Genomic DNA, 19265 nt, shown 5'->3' with positions numbered 1-19265 from the left:
TTTAGGGAAGATATTCAGTTGAACTATTCATAGTGCTATTCGAAACCTCACCTCTGGTTCAGCTACCCCTTCTGTGACAACCCTCTCCAGCTCTCTGCAGAGTAAAATGTGCAGCAGGTGCAGTTAGAGGATGTTTGGGAGGTTTCATTGCTTAAATATTGCTAGTTATAATTAAACAGTTTCATAAGCTCTGATTTGCACACACTCTGCACTTGCACATAGCTTGAAAATAGAAAATTAAAGTGTCCATGTAGAAATGTGAAATATGTATTTTTTCTACCTAGTTTGGATTTATATATATATATATATATAATCTTTTTTTTTTCAGTTTCGCTCCTTTAGACTTTAGAAGCACCTGATTGCAGAGCAGGATCCCTTAGTTGAATCAGGTGTGCTGGAACAGAGAGATCTAAAACATTTAGGAAGCGCTGCCTGAGCCTGTAGGTTGGAGTGAAATTGCCTGTTGTAAAACAAAATATTCTATTTGGAATACATTATAGACGATATGTTATGGTAAGTAATGTGTGTGATTTATAACACTAGAGGTTCATGACAGATGTCTAATATAAACTCCCTGACATAGAATTCTGTTTCCTTCACAACATAGGACTTCTCGCAGGATATTATTTATTGTCTCAAAGCCAAAATTCTCTCCAACATCTTTCTTTACTACAATAGTGTGTCAATTTTGGTCTAAATACCTCAGCTGTGATCTTAGTTTAAAAAGAATCCTTGCATTTTCCTCCTTGCACCCTTGTGCTGACAACAGATCTACATTCTATGATGTAAGTTTAGACTAAAATATAATATAAAAGGATCATACTAAGCATCAATAAGAGGCACATACAAAATGGTTAGGAACTATATTACCCCTTGATTTTAACTAGCTTTTATTTTGGTCAATGTCATTGTCTCAGTTTGTGCACAAAGCATTTCGTTTTACATATGTCATTGCAAACATGGAGCAAAAAGTTCTGCCTGATTATGTTTGTACTTTTAAGCGCAACTTAAATTCTCTTCATACACTCTGTGACTTTTCCCTTTATGTTGTTAACTCATTTAGATCAACAGTACATCAAAGGGAAAGGCCCGGTTTCATGACTGCATATCTGATATGCTTTTAATTTGGAATTCAAATAAGCATTGATGCACATTGCAATCAGCTGTGATTAAAAGGGCCACTGTGCCATGAAGATTAGCCTTCTAATAATCTGAACCTCTATATAGCAGGCAAATCATTGTGTCAAGGATCCAAGCAGTTTCCCTCTGTAAAGCTTAGTCATATTTTTTTAATCATTTTTGTGTTAAACTAAAAAAACCCACATTCTTTCTTAGGTTTTTATTTCTCGATAATTAGTTTGAATAATGAAAAAACTAAATGTTAAAGGTTTATAAGAATGGGTTTAGTTTTAATTGCTTATATTAAAAAACTTGAAAATATTTGATTAAATGTCTGACATGAACTTTGCCCCACTTGTCAAACTCTAGTGCAGAAGGTGAGCTCCCTCTTTCCGTAATGCGTGGAGTTTTATCTAAACCAGACTCTTCTTCATTAATAAGACATTAAGTTCCTCACATATTTTCCTAGAATTAAAAGCAGTCTTTTCTCACTACAACAGCTGATATGTCTGTGTTTTTAGGCAGCTAGAGTTTAACTCTGGAGACACTCTGACTTTTGCATCACACTACAAGCTGCCAAGTGAAGAACTGCCACCTTTTCTCCCGATTTTAGCAGAACCGACAGACCAACTGGCCTGCCGGTCCAAACTGTTATGTTGTCAGCCTTTTATTTATCTACTTACATCATCGGGTCTGAATTTAAGTTTTTCCAAGAGCTGTAGAGAAATAGCTTTAAAGTTCAGTCGATGTGGTAGTTAATATAATTTATAAGATGAGATCGATTTTATTACAGACTCAAAGTCCAAATTACATAAAAAAGAAAACAAAAATGACAAAAAAAATATTAATAATACAAGGTCCTATTCCTTGATATTTGAAACCTTTCAGTCACCAATGTGTTAATATATGATGAGATTATGCCTTTTATGATGATTTCTTGCTAGATTTAGCTGAGTTTTTTTTTAACCCAAGATAGAAACAATTGCTGTTAAAGCTTACTCGCCTCTCCCAGTTTGGATCTCCAAGACCCTTTGAGGCCAAAAAAATATTTTTATATTAACTAGTAAGAAAAGTCGCTGCCTTGTACAAGTTGGCTGCTAAAAGAGCCATTTCTTCTCATCTTAGAGCTGGAATTATTACACTCTGCCTTACATCATCTCCCCCTGATTGGAGAAACCGAGTGCTTGTTTATAATGAGGGCACAGCGCGGTTAAGGTGGGTGCTTCCTGGAGAGGGCATTCTTGTATAGATATTCTTCCACTGTTCATCTTTAATGGGCAGAGAACTGCTGCTGCTCAGACATCAGAAATTATGCAGATGACTTGGGTGCATGACACTTTGTACATGATTTTGTGCATTTTAGCATAGTTAAAAGCTCAGAAAAGTTAATTTGCATGATATAAGCCCTTTAGTAATGTATATGTTACTTTAAATGATATTCAAAAGAAGAAGGATTAAGATATTTGCTCAGCCATGTCTTTTTTCCAAATATGTCGTCGCCTTTTCTTTTCAGGGCTTTCAGCTCAAAATTGCACAAATTGCCAAGGCAGTGCGTTTCACTAGTGAGCTTAATATTTTAGTTCTATTTGTTTGGCTTCAGGATAGACGAGTCAGAGCAGCTCCATCCCACTGCGGAGCTGAGTCTGACCTGCTTTTTTATCGTACAGTCCGAGCAGGTAGATCGCATGAGAGCGTCGTGCTGCACATACATCGTGTGAACTCACACCGTACGACTAAACCCTGCGGTTTAGTTGTACAGTGTAAGTAGTAGCTGCGTGCAACGATTGAAAAACTCACACAGTGTATGCCCGGCTTTAAGACCGCATCCTCTGTATAATTTCTACATTGTGGAATAACATATATTATAAAGTATTAGGATTTATTCATTTGTGGATGTGACTCTTCCTATCTTGGGTAAAAAAGTGTAACATTAAGTCTGTTTTTGTTTTTTTTTCTAAATGATAAAATATAGCAAGAAAATTACAAGCTCTTCCTCTGTCTAAATTTACAAAGTCTAGCATGTGATTGCATTACATTGACTCATCTGGGTGATATTTCTGAGTAATTCAAGTTCTCTATATAGTATCTGCAGAGGAATGTCGCTCCGAGTAAATTCTCTTAACATACCTTCAGGAAAAAAAAAAATCCCCAACACATTTTTTGTGGTATTTAAGCTCTCATAATGGCACGAAATATTATATGAAAAATGTTCTCAGGTAAGCCGGTCTAAATATTAGATTTAAGTTAATCTAATTTAATAAATTGGTGTGATAATGAAGGTTTTTGACCTTGCATTATCTCTTACCACCCCAGATATGCTTGCTGAACTCAATTAGCAAGTATGATTGGCTGATAACCCTTATTAGCATAAAGCTTAGGTGCGGATCATCTGACAGCTGGAGGCTTTGTACCATGACCGCAGAAAGCCGTCTATTTAAATCATCTGAAACACGGGTCTGCAGTCAAATAGTTTGTCCTGAATCTAAACATACACACCCATCAGAAAACAGTAATGGAAGGATTTCCTGTCACTTGGCTTGATAGAGCAGATTTGTCATAATGGTGGCCTATTTATTTTGATTACAATTGACTCCAGTTGTGTAGGCAGTGATATTTTTTCTTTTACTCAATTTAATTAGGAAATTTAAAGTAATGTTGTTGTATCTCTGAACAGAAGATATTGAAGTTTGATGTTTTTATTGATGATTAGACATAATTTTATTTCTACAAACTTGAGTAAGGTGACACCTTTAGATCTTTCCTCCAGAACCTTTTTTAGGACAATAAATTATAATTTTGTATCTAGAGTTTATCAGTATCCAGGTTTCCCTTCTCCAACATACCATAGAGTAATTTAGGAATTTTTCACTGTCATTCAGCTCAGCAGAGGCTTGACAGCGAGCCACTCATCAGATTCAGGTGGTGTGCGTCAATAGCCTGGCCAGCCAGACTGATACAGTGTATACACAGTTGCTGTGTCCAAATGTCCGCCCTAACCCCTAAATCTCTCCATCAACATATAGAGCAGGGACTATATAGTGGACTTTATGGCAAACTCAGTTAACTGACCATTCAAAATGATGATCACTACTTTTCACTCACAGTTAGTCCTGTAACTGCACCTATCTGCATGGTGCCTGTACCATCTTTGTTGTTTATTGCCCCCACAACAAGCTCTTGCAAAGCAATCTGGGATATATTTGTTCATCTAGGGACCATGGATGATCACTACTTTTCAAGGTGCATTGTGGGAAACTCGATTTCACTACTTTTTCATCCACCAGACGATTGGACAGTCATCTAAAATGGTGTAACCACTATATAGGGCCCTATATAGTGTCCTATATAGGGTCCTATTTAGTGATTAGGGGAGGGATGTTCGACCACAGCCAAAGAATCAGTCTGGTAAACAGCTAGTAGATTTGGATATCAAAGGCGGGAGTAATAGGGTCGGCATAATCAGGTTAGAACCAATCAGATAACTATGTGACGCAAAAAACTACATTCAACTAGATCTGTTTTTGTAATTTTGTAGTCCATTAAACCGAAAATAGCAAATGCATCCTTAAAAAAAAATAAATTGCAATTCTGTCCTTAGCTTAGATATTAAGGGTTACCTCAATCTCACTTATGATGTCAGAAAGGCATCATAAGTGAGCAGAAAAGTTCTAAGAGTGATGCATCGTTAAGTACTGCCCCCCATGCTATGATTGGTCTAGCCAGATTTGGTTAAGTCAATATTGACAATAACACTCCCAGTCACTGAGTCTGGCTGGCCAGGCTAGAGCTTCATTTTAAGGCCTCACATCACCTTGTTGTTGAATTTGTAAAAAATGTCAGTTTATTGTTCTGCAGTACCTAACACAATATACCATTAATGTTAATGGTGCTGACAGTGTATCGTCACACTCATATTGGTGCCTTTATACATGGGCTTCTTCTTGATGTTACCTGACTGTAGGTTCCCACTTTCCCTCTTTACTTAAACATATTCCAAGCTTTTATTAGAATCACATTTCCCTAGGGGACTGCAGTTTTAAAATTTCCACACTTTAAGAACCACATTATGTATTGTAAGACTTAAGAAGCGGAACCTGAATTCCTTTAATCGTGTATGAAATGCCCCTACAGGAGTATCTGTGAAATGTTCACCACAAGGGATAGTATATTCCATTTTCATCCACCTCATCAAATTTTCCATGTAATTAATGGTTGAATGTCTCCACAGTGTATATGCTCTGCCTGTTAAAGCCCGATATTTGACTGCACATGCACGATTTGACTGTCCATGACTTTAACAGGGGATAGGTTATATTAGAATCTGGATGGCAACAAATTGTGTGAAACAATTTTATTGGAAAAATCTAGAGATGGACAGATTCTTTTTTTTTTATTCCAATACGATACAATACATGGGCTGAGCTTATCAGCTGATATCCAATACCGACCTGATACTACTGTTGAATGAATCAACCATTTGCCTTACCAAGTGAGTAAATGCATCATGCTTGACACAAACACTGTAGGTAAACAAAAACAGATAGAAATCATCACTGGCTACTGTGTTTTTTCTGTATGATGACCTAATCAGCACTGTGATCTAAAGTGACTAGATCACTGTAACTGTATTGCTGTGTATTACATTGAAAAAATATACATGAGTTGATCAGTATGCTGGATCGGCATCATTCATCCGATATCCAATTCAGGTAATAAGTCAATATCTGTGCCAATATCTCATCCCATTGTTGCATCAGTGCATCTCTAGCAATATCCCTGGTTTGGAAACTGATGGAGGAGAAATCAGTTTTGCAGAGATGGGAAATTTCCTCAGGCCTCATAACCAAGACGTTTAGAGTTAAACTACGGAGGCTGGCTTCTTCCTAAAAGGAAAGTTCAGTTGAAGACAAGGTTGATTACAGTAAATTTTGCATGTTATGTCAGAATAAAATAGAATATCTCTTTATTGTCCCACAATGGGGAAAATCTGAATATTTCGCTGGAAGCTACAAAGAAAATTGATCCACAGTAGCTAAAATAGCTCACTGTGTGACCTAAAAGTTGAAGCTGTACGTATTGCCTTGAATAAGTGATAATTAGAAAGAGCTCATTTGATTCAATATATTGTCAATACTATGTTCACTTGCCTTGACATGACATTAGTTAAAGTTACGTGCCGTTCTTAATGCATGGAGCATTTGGACTGATGTAAAAGAAAGCTTGGTGCTCTCAGTCGTTGTTCTAAATCCTCCCAAGGAAGTTCTATTAGGCTGAGGTCAGGCCTCCATCGGGGACAGTCAGGTTAGTCCACATTAATCTTTTTTTTTTCAGTTTGTTCCAGCATTTAAATAACAGACTGAGAGGAGACTCTAAAGTGGGTGTAGTCGCTTGCTAAGGTGGCATCCTTGTAGGTGCCATTTACAGTAATAGATGTCCTCTCATCATTTGGTGGAGTTAGCCAGTCTGGTTGTCGTGTTTTTAGTTAATTCTTGAATGTTTTTTTTTTTATCTAGTTTGGTTCTATGGTATCAAGGTGTGGGATGCTAACCTGATTGAGTACATGGCTACAAACAGCATATAGGTTAAACCCAGCTTGGTTTTCAGCACTAGATTGACTAAATCAAGTAGCTCCTGTACATTTGCGGGAGGAATTAGCCTGCAGTGATTTTATCAGCAGATAAAGATAAGATGTACCAGTTATTATAGTTTGAGTTGTGTTCAATTGGTTTCTTAGAGGTTTTGTGGTTAATATGCTTTGAATTTTTATTCTACTGGAGTCATGCAAGTCCTTTCCTTTGTCTTCTGTCTCTTTAGTCTAGGCACATCCAGTGCTACAACAGTTTCTTTCCATACAACCTTGGAGGTGCTGCTACTGGGCTTGCTATAAATTCCCTGGCTCTCCTATCCTTTTTCTTTATTTTCCTATCTTCTTTTTCTTGTCCTAGTTTTCCTGCCCAATGTTTTCCAAGGACCTGATATGGCCTGTTCCTTTACTTCGATAAAGTCAATTTTGCAGCAGGAGGATCATTTTACTTTTCCACTTTTGTAGAACAAATCTGACCCTGATGTTACAGAGGCAACCGAACCCCACAAATGTTTTCCAAAGCTGTCAGAACATGGAGAAGCAATTTCAAAACTTCAAATTGTTCTTACCCAATTTTTAAAGCTATGAGGATATTTCCAATGAAACCCTTTCAATGCTTCAAGGACACAGAAAACACTCAAATAATACATCATAAAAGGTTTTCATTGAGTTGGTATATTTTATAGAAATACCACTATCTCAACATCTAAACTACATCTGTATGACCTTGAGTAATCGACAAGTGTTTGTTTTGAATTGTATACAAAAACAAAAAAAGAGCCTTAATAAAACTGTCACAGTATCTCTAGTGTAATAATCTATAGACAGAAAAAAAGAGTGCTCTTTCAGATTTCATTGCATTAGTCACAGTATGTAAATGATGGAGGGAGGCAATTGAAGCCAATACAGCAGTGCCTGAAGGTGCAATATTACTGCTATATGTGCAGACTTTCAGTGCATCTTTAATGTCCGTGGTCGACCCATTTAAAAATATGAACTTCTGGCATGAATTGCAGAGGCAGTGCATACTTTCCAAAAGTTTTTGATGTATTTGATTATTTTTTTCTTTATTTATTTACTTGTATTTACTAAGTTTCTTCTCGTTGTTGGTGGTCCTTTGAAAGATTATTTTGTAATTTGAGATTTCTTTTTTTTTTTTCAATTAAATATCCAGTTGTTATTCATTCTTTTTTAACTCTGCCATCTTTTAGAAATGCATTAGTTTAATGCATTGGTTTAAAGAACGGAAACCAGATGGAAGAGCTTTTAAATTCAAAATTAAGCTTAAAATTGAGGTGATTCTGAACATGTTCCACCCATCTTTCTTATAACCATCAGAGATGATTAAATCCCATACAGTCAGATTGTATCCTAGGATCTGAATTTAGGTATTTATATGTACCTCTGTCCAATAAACTGGAAGATTTATTAATATTTGCATTTTTTATCAATCTATGCAAGTAGTAGAAGAAATACTTTCTGATGCATGGTTAGCTCTTAAAGGAATAATATAAACGCAACACTTTTTGTTTTTTCACATATATTATGATATTAACTCAAAGATCTAAAACTTTTTTCACATATTAAATATAGCCATTTCGCTCATATATCGTTCACAAACCAGTCTAAATCTGAGATAGTGAGCATTTCTCCTTTGCTGAAATAATCCATCCCACTTCACAGGGGTGCCATATCAAGATGCTTGTTAGACACCAGGATCAGTGCACAAGTGTGCCTTAGACTGCCCACAATAAAAGACACCTCAGAACGGAGCAGTTTTATCACACAGCACAACACCACAGATGTTGCAAGATTTGAGGTAGCGTGCAATCGGCAGGCCGACAGTAGGAATATCAACCAGAGCTGTTGCTCATGTATTGAATGTTCATTTCTCTACCATAACCTGTCTCTAAAGGCGTTTTAGAGAATTTGGCAGTACATCCAACCATCCTCATAACCGCATACCACGTGTAACCACACCAGCCCAGAACCTCCACTACCAGCATGTTTACCTTCAAGATCGCCTGAGACCAGCCACTTGGACAGCTGCTTAAACAATCGGTTTAAATAACCACGGAATTTCTGCACAAACAGTCAGAAACCGTCTCAGGGAAGCTCCTCTGAATGCTCGTCGCCCTTATCGGGGTCTCCACCTGACTCAAGTTCCTCGGCGTAACCGACTTGAGTGGGCAAATGCTCACATATGCTGGTGTCTGACACGTTGGAGAGGTGTTCTCTTTACAGATGAATCCTGATTTACATTGTTCAGGGCACATAACTGACAGTGTGTGGGTGAGCGGTTTTATGATGTCAATGTTGCAGATCGAGTGGCCGATGGTGGTGGTGGGGTTATGGTATGGGCAGGTGTTTTTGATGGATGAAGAACACAACTTTTTGATCTTTGAGTTCATCTTTTAAAAAATGGGAGCAAAACTAAAAGTGTTGCATTTATATTTTTGTAGAGTTTAAGAAAACGTTGCACAGTCTCTGATTTATGCAAGTCTATAGAAAATGCTTCTATGATCATGGCTGTTTATCGGCATAGTCTAATTGTAGTCTAAAATGTTGAATGATCGTCGAAAGGGAACTTTAGCTTTTCACAACTTAAAAAAAGGGGTTTTAATGCGAAGCAATACTGAGCCTTGAAACAAATGTAGATAATTCTATGTGATTTCTGGCAATAAAAAAATATTGCTCCTTGTCTTTCAGGCTTTTGCGAAAATAGGTCAGCGTTTAGCTGCACATATTGAGCACCATTTCTCTATAAGCTCATAGTGTTGATGCAAAGGAAGGAAATACATTTAAGCATTAGTCCGGCATTGGACCTATAAACTATATTGGCATGTTCACAGCTGCAGAAAATTGAGTACGGTCTGCTGAGGGGCAGCATGTGCCAGTGCAGACAGGATAGTGGTAATAGGCTGTCTGAGTGCTTGGAAGATGCAGAGAGCTAGAGGAATGGAGTTCTAATGGAATATCCAAAGGTGTTCAATGACAGTTAACCTTTCCGGCTAATGATTGGGGTCACATGGAATGTGTATCACAGCCTCAGATGGCGTTTAGTCAGCAATGGAGAGATATATGGGTGATGAATATTGTATGACTTGAAAATACCGGAGGTTCCACAGCTCTGCTGCTAAACCAGTGCTGTTAGTCCTGTTTAAGGTCATTTTTGGGGGGGCAGTGGGAAACCCTGCCCTGTATCCGCTGCATTATTAATTTAACCCTCCATTAAGCTTAAAGATCCCAATCCCACACATCTAAAGCAGAATGTTACAGATTTTGAGATAATACATTTAAAACAGCCAATTTGCATCATTATGTGATTCTGCTTTTAATCAATATCTAGAGTAAGTGAGGATGAGGCTCTCTTGAAGCTATCCCTGCAGCAGCTGTCTGCTCACTTGTCACTGTTACTTACACAAGTGTTGCATCCTAATGCTGCTTTAATGCCTGCTCATGAAACTCTGATGCAATCTATTTAAGGGGCATCACAACTGTCCTCCTTTCACGGCACAGTGATTTTTAAAACATAAGCATACAAAAATGCCACCAAACTTTTTTACATTTTACATTTCAATGCCAAACTGTGTTGCGTTTATTGGAATTTCATTTGACCAACAAAAAATCATGAGGTGAAAAGAAAAGTACATAGGGTTATGCTTTTTATTTTTCTACAAATAAAAGTGTAAAGAATATGATATTCACACACATATATATATATATATATATATATATATATATATATATATATATATATATATATATATATATATATATATATATATATATATATATAATATAGAAGCTTCAGTAGATATTTTGTAGAACTAATTGACAATACCTTGGACAATTGATCTTTAAATTAGATAATTATTTACTGAATAATAATCTTTTTCTTGAAAATCAAACTACATTTTCAAATGTGATTCTTCATGATTGGAGCACACATTATAATAGAACAGGTTCTTCCAGGAAATGACACTGAATTAATCAGAGGCACAGGATCTCTGTGAATAGCATTAATAATTTGCCTCTAAAAGCTTCATCCCACTTAAGTTATTAACATTTAATTTAGCAGCATCAGAGTGGATTAACCTATCAGCCAGTGTGTGGCAGAAGATGTATTAAGTACATCTCATTTCCAGTTTTCCAGTGGTGCTTTATACCTCCTACAGTATGTCAGTTCAGAGAAATTGTGATCTGCTTTGGGAGATTTAATGTATTTTATACTTATCTCCAAAAAAAAAGAGAATTATCTTTTCTTTTGCTGTCTATTTAGGACTCTTTATAATTTCACTTCATACTGTAAATTCACTTTTATAAATCCACAGATATTTTTTGATTGATCGATTAATAATTAGATCAAAAGGAAGATTTTTTACAGAATTAAATCAGGCGAACCTAAAACTTTTCTACTTGAGGTATTGACAGATAAAAAAAAATTTTTATTTATTTATTTTTCTTAAATACACAATATTTATTGGTGTAATTACTGCTGTAAGCGGGTTGTTCTGTCAGCTAAAGGCATGTTTTAAAGTCTCTATACTCCAGTTAAAGATTAATTGATTACTAAATTATTCTACAATTATTTAAATATTTTATTTTATTATTATATTATTCATATTTTTTAATCACATTTTATAATTATAGTGTGGGGTTAAGGGTCTGGCTCAGAGACCCATAGTGGCAGACTGCAGGAGTGGGTTTTTGAACTCACAACCTCAGGATTCCAATCTCTACACCCTAACCACTAGGCCGCCACTCCCCATATTAAATTATTATTTTTCTATAATAGTTAAATAATGATCTCATTAATTGTTTCAGCCCTACAGCAAACCAACCTGTGGCTTCAAGCACAAATCGTTTGATGGAAGGCCAATACCGATCAGTTTAACCAATCCCAGATATGTGCAGCCCATATTTTGTTTCCCATTATTTAGGCTGGTGTTATCACATCCTCCATTTATATGATAAAACTGACACAATGATGGCAAATGTAACACACGTCTCAGTTTAAACAAAAGGAACAATTCTTAACAAATCGAAGCATTCATATTAAATAATGTGTGGCTCCTGAATGCACTGATAAATCTGCGAACCCATGCATTTGTATGCCCATTGTCACGCCCCACTCATGGGATACAAGAAAAAAACACAAACATCGTCCATTAGATATTGTGGTCTATCTCTTCTTAAAAGCTCTCTGTTTTAGTCCAATCTGCCTGTACATGATCACAGCGATGAAGGACCACTGAAAGCTTTATCAGTCAATGAATATGGTCTCACAATATGTTTAATACCTCTATAAAGTCCCTTCAGTTTGATGCTATAGATCAGGCATCCCCAAACTCGGTCCTCAAGGCCCCCTGTCCTGCAGGTTTTAGAGGTTTCTCTGCTTCAGCACAGCTGGTTATAATGATTGCAGTAGACCAAAAGCCTGTTAATCAGCTTTCAATTAAAATCAGCTGTGCTGGAGCAAGGAAACCTCTAAAAACTGCAGGACAGGGGGCCTTGAGGACCGAGTTTGGGGATGCCTGCTATAGATTATATAATAGGCTTTATGTTTGTGTAAATGTGGTATTCTCACACAGAACGCAACTGGACTTGGCCATTCGCCCCTTATCCAGGGAACAATCCAGTTCCCTTCCACTTGTCCACGTAGTTAAACTCTGCAAACTGCAACAACAGCTGCAGTTGACTGTAATTATGGTGTGATTTTATAGAGGAGATATTGTTTTAACACAATTTATTTAATACTGGCTGACATGGACTACAAAGAACAACGGATAAAAACAGAAGTTCAATTTTCTTCAATCATAAACGTATTCTTCCAAACTGCACTTATCATCTCTTCAGTTATCAGGCTCTAACTCTCCACTCAAGCTATTATTCGCATGACACCAATGTGTACACTATTTATAGTTAAATAGTGACACTTAACTATAAAGATCATCATTACTGCACATATAGTCAAATCTGGTTTCCAGCATGTATCTCAGAGCTCTTTCTATATCAGTGTGTAAATAAATGGTCAGCTAAAACAAAGTGGAAAAAATTGTTGCCAAAACATTTTTATTCAAATTTCCAAAATTTGATACTCAAGCATTTAGCTTTGTTATTGAATAAGTCTTTAACTGTAAACCAAGCCTCAAACCACATAAAGAAGAAAACCAACTCAGAAATAAAATTTTTTTTACATGCCATACATAAGGTGTTATCAACAAATTCAATTCTGTTGATTGAGTCTTTTTTTTTAAATCAAAATAAATCTCAAGTACATAAAAAAAAAAATCAAAAATATTTAGGGATGAAAAATATCAACATATCTTTGCAAGTTATAAAAATTAGGATATCTCTATTAAATAATGAAATTTAGTTTGTGTTTTTTAAGTCAGACAAATGAAACAAATCCATTAATTGACTTGGCCAACTATGCAAATGTCTAACTGGGTTCAAACTTTGGTCTGTTATTAACATCACAATTTTTTTTTTTCTGTGCATCAATGTCCTACATACAATCATTTATAAGATGAAAGAAAAACAAAATCATTTATAAAAGTGCTTTACATGGGATCAATACATGCAAAGTGTTGATATTAAAATGCATCCCTTTATTAAAGCAGTTGTTGATGGTGTTTTAAAACAGCTGTAAGGTGCAGTACTGAATGTCACTCTGTGTTGTATGTGTGGCAATATTTATTAATTCAATATTATACCTTGCATGGCATTAAACTAAGAGGAATGACGGGCTTATATTACTGAACTGTGGCTGTATAATTACATCCATCTGGAGGGTCATGTTTATTGTATGATGAATAACCCAGATGGTGTTAGATTAATCTCTGTTTGTTTTAGCTGTTGTTTTACTGTTTTTCTTGTAAGCTGAAAATCTCCCTTGTCTGACAGCCTTAGGTAAAAATGCAAGACTTTTCAATCAGTCTTTTTCTAGAGTCTTTCTAGAAAATAAAAGAAAGCCTGTTGTGCATTTATAATAGAAATAGAAAAACGATTCTGCTGCTGTGGAAATAATTTTACCTGTAGAACTTAACAGCTATCATTTATTCTTGAACAATAACTGTTTTGATTTTTTTAATTCAGCTTTTCATACAAAAATGTATAGTTATTTTTTTTTTACCTTATTAGAATTTTTCGGTCACTTTCCCCTTTATAGAGTATACAGCAGAGTTGCTTAATCTATTACAAAAGATGCACCGATCCAATACCTGGATTAGATATCGCTGATGTGATACCAGATATTAGAAATCCAAGCCAGTAAACTTTTCAAAGAAGTGTTATTTCTTTCTTTTTGCTGGTTATTTTGTTAATAAAATGCACATATATAATTATGTTAAATTGTAGACTTTTTGTAACACTGTTTTTGTCAAGGCTAACGCCTTCCCTCACATGGCAAGATGTATGGTTCATTCATTCGACAGTTGAATCGGGTTGGTATCGGATATCGGCCTGATACCATGAGTCCAGGTATTGGTATCGGTTTGAGTCAGAAAAATTGAATAATGCATCTCTATATCTTAACATAGTCTGGGTTAACTGCTTGATTGATTGATAGACTTTATTGATCTCCCATTGGAGAAATTTACTTGTTACATTGGCTCAATACTCAAAAAGATGGTGCCAAAAGGACGAAAATGCACATGAGGCATATACAGTATATACAGTGTATATATATATATATATATATATATATATATATATATATAATATATATATATATATATATATATACACACACACACATATATATATATATCTCTTAAATAAGTCTCTTATTTAACAGGATTATTACAACGGGGTTATTGCACAGGGTATTAAATGGTATTTATATAAAAAGGTATACCGGTATATATATATATATATATATATATATATATAGTTATTACAATGGGTATTAAATATAAACAGGTTATTGCACAGGGTATGAAGTAGTAATTGTACATGTTATTGCACATGTTATTGCAGTTATAGTGCTGCATTGTAAAGTCTAATGGCAGCAGAGATGAATGCCCTGCGGTAGCACTCCTTTTTACGAACGGGGTGTATAAATGCTGATGAAATTAAGACATTTTGTGTTTCTTTTATAAACTCAATGAATTGTATAAAATGTTAAATGAACATATGTGCCTCTTGTATTTCTAGGGTTTTCCTTCGAGCCATCAGCCAATACGCTTCAGTCTTAAACAAGAAATTTTTGGATCAAGCCAACTTTGAGCTTCAGGTAAACACTGCTTTTTTCAACCTTTTCTTCAGTAAGGTTACCTGACATCAGCTCCAGATGATCCTCTAAATGATTTTCCCTTTTATTTTGTCAAGTCAACCCTGGATTTGACAATTTGAAGCTCTACAAAAATTGTAGAGAGCAAGAGAACATCAATTACATTATAATGGTTGTGATTTTTATGACCGTTATTGAATATTTAACCTGCTTTTCTTTTAATTGAGCAATTGCTTCTTTTTTTTCATAATAATATCTTAGACGTGACAGAATGTTGTCAACAGCAAACCTCTACAGAGATTTCAAGGCCTCTGTGGACTGATTAATGTAGCTTTATTTTAGGGTGACTCACAGCACTCAAAGCTGTCTTTGTGACTTTAAAAAAAGTTACAATAAATCTCAGGGTGTCAGAAAAGAATCAAGCGGTTTTGTCTTGGGTTCCCACACAGTCTGGAAAAATGCATATTTTAAGGTACTTTCAAGTTCTGAAAAAGTAGGGGGGGAAGATCTTATATTTTCAAACTTTACTCTATGTCCAAATTAGTCAATTCATCCATCCATACATATCCCTCCATCCATCCAATCATCTCCATTCATCCATCCAACATCCATCCATATCCATCCATCCAGATATCCATCCATCCATCTGCATCTATCCATCATCCATACAACTGACATCCGTCATCCATCCATCCATCATCTACATTCATCCATCCAACTTCCACCATCCATCCATCCATCCATCCATCCATCCATCCATCCATCCATCCATCCATCCATCCATCCATCCATCCATCCTTCCATCCATCCATCCATCCATCTGACATCTATCCATCCATAAATCCATCATTAAACCATCAGTTCCTCCAAGTATGTTTTGGTTTTGTACTCATGATACTTATTTATTATTTGTTATTTAACATAATTCATTATAAAGAACATTTGTTTTAAGAAGTAATAAAAAAAAATTATATAGCAAAGAATAAAACAGTAGATTTTGTGGATGGAAAATACCCAGTGGGGTACTCTGACCTAAATCAACTACCTCTACACCCACTGGGACCGCTTCCCAGCAACAAACTGTAACCATCTCATCTGCAGCTTTTGATTTAATGAAAGCATAAAGCTCTGCTGCCCACACTGTCTAGCACAGAATGACATTACTGTAAAACTGGCTTTGAGCTGTGATTGAAACGGTCTCTTATTCCCTCTCCACCTCTTTCCTTCTTTATCTGGGTTAGCTGTGGAATAACTACTTCCACTTGGCTGTGGCCTTCCTCACCCAGGAGTCGCTGCAGCTGGAGAACTTTTCAAGCGACAAAAGAGCCAAGATCTTCCACAAGTGAGTACAGCCTCAGCCTTTAATCCGCAGGACATCTTGGCTTTACTGTACTACATCTTAGATTCCTTCTCCAGGGCAACCACTTCAAAGTTTACAGGGATACCGAACCCCCTACGGCTTCTGTAAAAGCTTTTCTGGTGATTTTTTTATCTGATCACAGCACAACAGATTCATTGCTGCTGTAGGGATTATTGTGAGTACATTTCTTACCTAAATGTATTTGGACAGGAAATGTTCTGTGCCCAGTCCAGTAAAAAAAAAAAAAAAAAACACCTTAAACGGTTATTACTGCTGTGAATGCATATTTTTCTATTGTTTCATTCTTCGATCCATAAAACAACATTTCTACCCATTCAACCACTCTATGTTTTTGCAGAGGACTTATTTATCTGCATTAGTATTTTGCAAAGTATAATAATGCATTCAGACAGAGAAATGCTCTCTGGGAAAACAAGCATATTGTTGCTCATCTTCATTTGGAGGGGTTTTGTCAGCAAATCATACATCACACAAGATGGTGCTTGACAGTGATGTTCCATGTTGGTCAGTGTTTCATTACTGGCCCTAAAAAGCTTCCGCCAGAAACCAGACATAATCCCTCAGTTTCACGGCCACAGTATTTATCTGCTTTTTTTCACCTTTTATACCCTAAAACTCAGTGCATTCACTAGGGTTGTATGTAGTAGACAAATAAAACGCATATTTACAGAGTGAAAGGAATATTATTAGGGGTTTTATTTTTTATTAACGGATCTACACTAAGATATTAACAAATGAGTGGTAAAGTTATTGTGTTTTTTTTTCTATATTATCTTTTCTGCTGTCCTGCTTTAAATTCAATGTTGCCTAGATATCAAGGCATATTTTACCTGCGTCAATACTGTTATATTCAGTGCTACTGTAGCATACGAATGCCCTATTATCCTATGCAATAATTTTATAGTCAATGCCCGCCCCAGTTTCGAGTTATTTCATCAAATAACTTTTGGACTGTCATATATTGTTCCGCAAACAGATTTCCAAAAGGACAGCAAATAAACTGGTGTATAGAGCTAAAATCATGGTGAAACAGTCAATTCCGCACACATATTGATAGGGGAGTGTTGGCCCTAGTGGGTTAGAACAGTGCGCTTGTGCTCTGACAAGGTTGCAGGTACCCGGTTTGATCCCCATTATGGGACTATAAAGGGATTTACATTACATATGGGATACATTCACAACAATGACGTCAAAAAAATAAAGGTAACACATAAACAACACAATATAACTTTAATAAAATCAGCTTTTGTGAAATCAAACTGTCCACTTAGGAAGCAACACTGATTGACAATCAGTTTCACGGGCTGCTGTGCTAATACAATAGACAACATGTGGAAATTATTGGCAATTAGCAAGACACACTTGATAAAAGAGTGGTTCTGTGAGGACCATAGACAACTTCTCTGTACCTATGCTTTCTGGTAAATGTTTTGGTTGTATTTGAATGTTGGTGCTTCACACTCATAGCATGAGACAGACTCTACAACTCACAGATGTTTCCCAGGTAGTGCAGCTCATGCAGAATGGCACATCAATGTGAGCTGTGGCAAGAAGGTTTGCCGTTTCTGTCCTGTGTAGTGTCCAGAGGCAAGAGGCATTAGCAGGAGACAGGGTAGTACAACAGGAGGAGGCCGTAAGAGAGGAATAACCCAGCATCAGGACCACGGCCTCCGTCTTTGTGCAAGGAGGAACACGAGGAGCACTGCCAGACCCCTGCAAAATGACCTCAAGCAGACCACAAATGCATTTGTCTCCACAAACAGCTAGAAACAGTCTCAATGAGAATGGTATGAGGGCTTGTAGTCCACAGATGGGGATGGTGCTTACAGCCCACTGTGCAGGACGCCTGGCATCTGCCTTAGAACACCAGGATTGGTAACTTCACAACACGCACCCTGTGCTCTTCACTTATAAATACAGTTCGCACTGAGCATGTGTGACACTCGTGACAGAGTCTTGAGACACCATCTGCTGCCTGTAACATCCCTCAGCATGAACACTTTTGGTAGTAGGTCAGTAATGCTGTGGGGTGGCATTTGTTTGGAGGGCCGCACAATCCTACCTGTGCTTGCCACAGGTAGCATGACTGCCATTAGGTACCTAGATGAGATCCTCAGACCCCTTGTGAGACCATATGGTATTGCGGTTGGCACTGTGTTCCTCCTAATGCAGGATGATGCTGGACCTCAAGTGGCTGGAGTGTGTCAGCAAGAGTGTCCAGCAGGTGTGCTGGACCTGCATCGGATGCTTTTAAGGTCCAGCAGATTCCAAAACAGCTTCTTCCCCGCTGCCATTAGACTGCTGGATGTTGAATAAAATGGGAAAAAAACAAAAAAACAGCGCTGAATGTTGTAGAAACTGTAAATCATATCTCAGTCTTATGTTTGTGTATACATATTATTGTATAGACTTTGCGTGTACAAAATGGCTAAGTTTGTCTCGGTCTAAGTGATTTCTTGCAAGATCAAGGTATTGCAGAGGAATTGAAAAAGCAATTACAAATCAATAAACTTTTAGTTAATTGTTTATTAAAGTTATGCGTTTCTTCCTTAAGGAATAGTTCAAAGATGAGGCCCAAATAGCTTCTTTAGGCTGGGCTTTACAAAAAATGGAGTTAGTAGCTAACAGGCTTGTTTAAAAGGACGGTTGGTTATATTTTGGCAATCAAATGTAATATAATTGGTAATAAAGTTTTTTTTTTTTTAGATTTATAAAAAAACAACTTAATAGCCATGTCAGCATGGAGTACCATGCAGTCCCCATTAGCTCCCTGTTAGCTTGCCTTACACCACAGTAAACACATGAAATTATCAAAAGTCTAAATGTTTAGCTTTTAATGCATTCCCTAACTTTGGCAAACCTAAAACCTCTTTTGATCACAATTTTGTAAAGATCAGAGATGCTAAGCTTTTCTGATTTCCAAAGGCCAGGAAAGCTTAGCATGT

General features: G+C 36.5%; 1 protein-coding gene across 2 annotated transcripts in view; it reads left to right on the top strand.

The window, feature by feature from the left end:
* Positions 1–19265, top strand: part of dock1 (dedicator of cytokinesis 1) — a 305990-nt gene that overhangs the window by 217338 nt on the left and 69387 nt on the right. For both annotated transcript variants that reach the window (XM_038282563.1, XM_038282562.1), the window contains exons 30-31: positions 14864–14942; positions 16181–16281. In XM_038282563.1, the coding sequence (XP_038138491.1) occupies positions 14864–14942; positions 16181–16281 (180 nt within the window). The remainder of the gene's footprint in view (positions 1–14863; positions 14943–16180; positions 16282–19265) is intronic.

This window comes from Cyprinodon tularosa, unplaced genomic scaffold (genome assembly GCF_016077235.1).
Source record: "Cyprinodon tularosa strain WSP-4 unplaced genomic scaffold, ASM1607723v1 ctg185, whole genome shotgun sequence".
NCBI lineage: Eukaryota > Metazoa > Chordata > Actinopteri > Cyprinodontiformes > Cyprinodontidae > Cyprinodon > Cyprinodon tularosa.
This window is presented reverse-complemented; position numbering and strand designations above follow the sequence as displayed.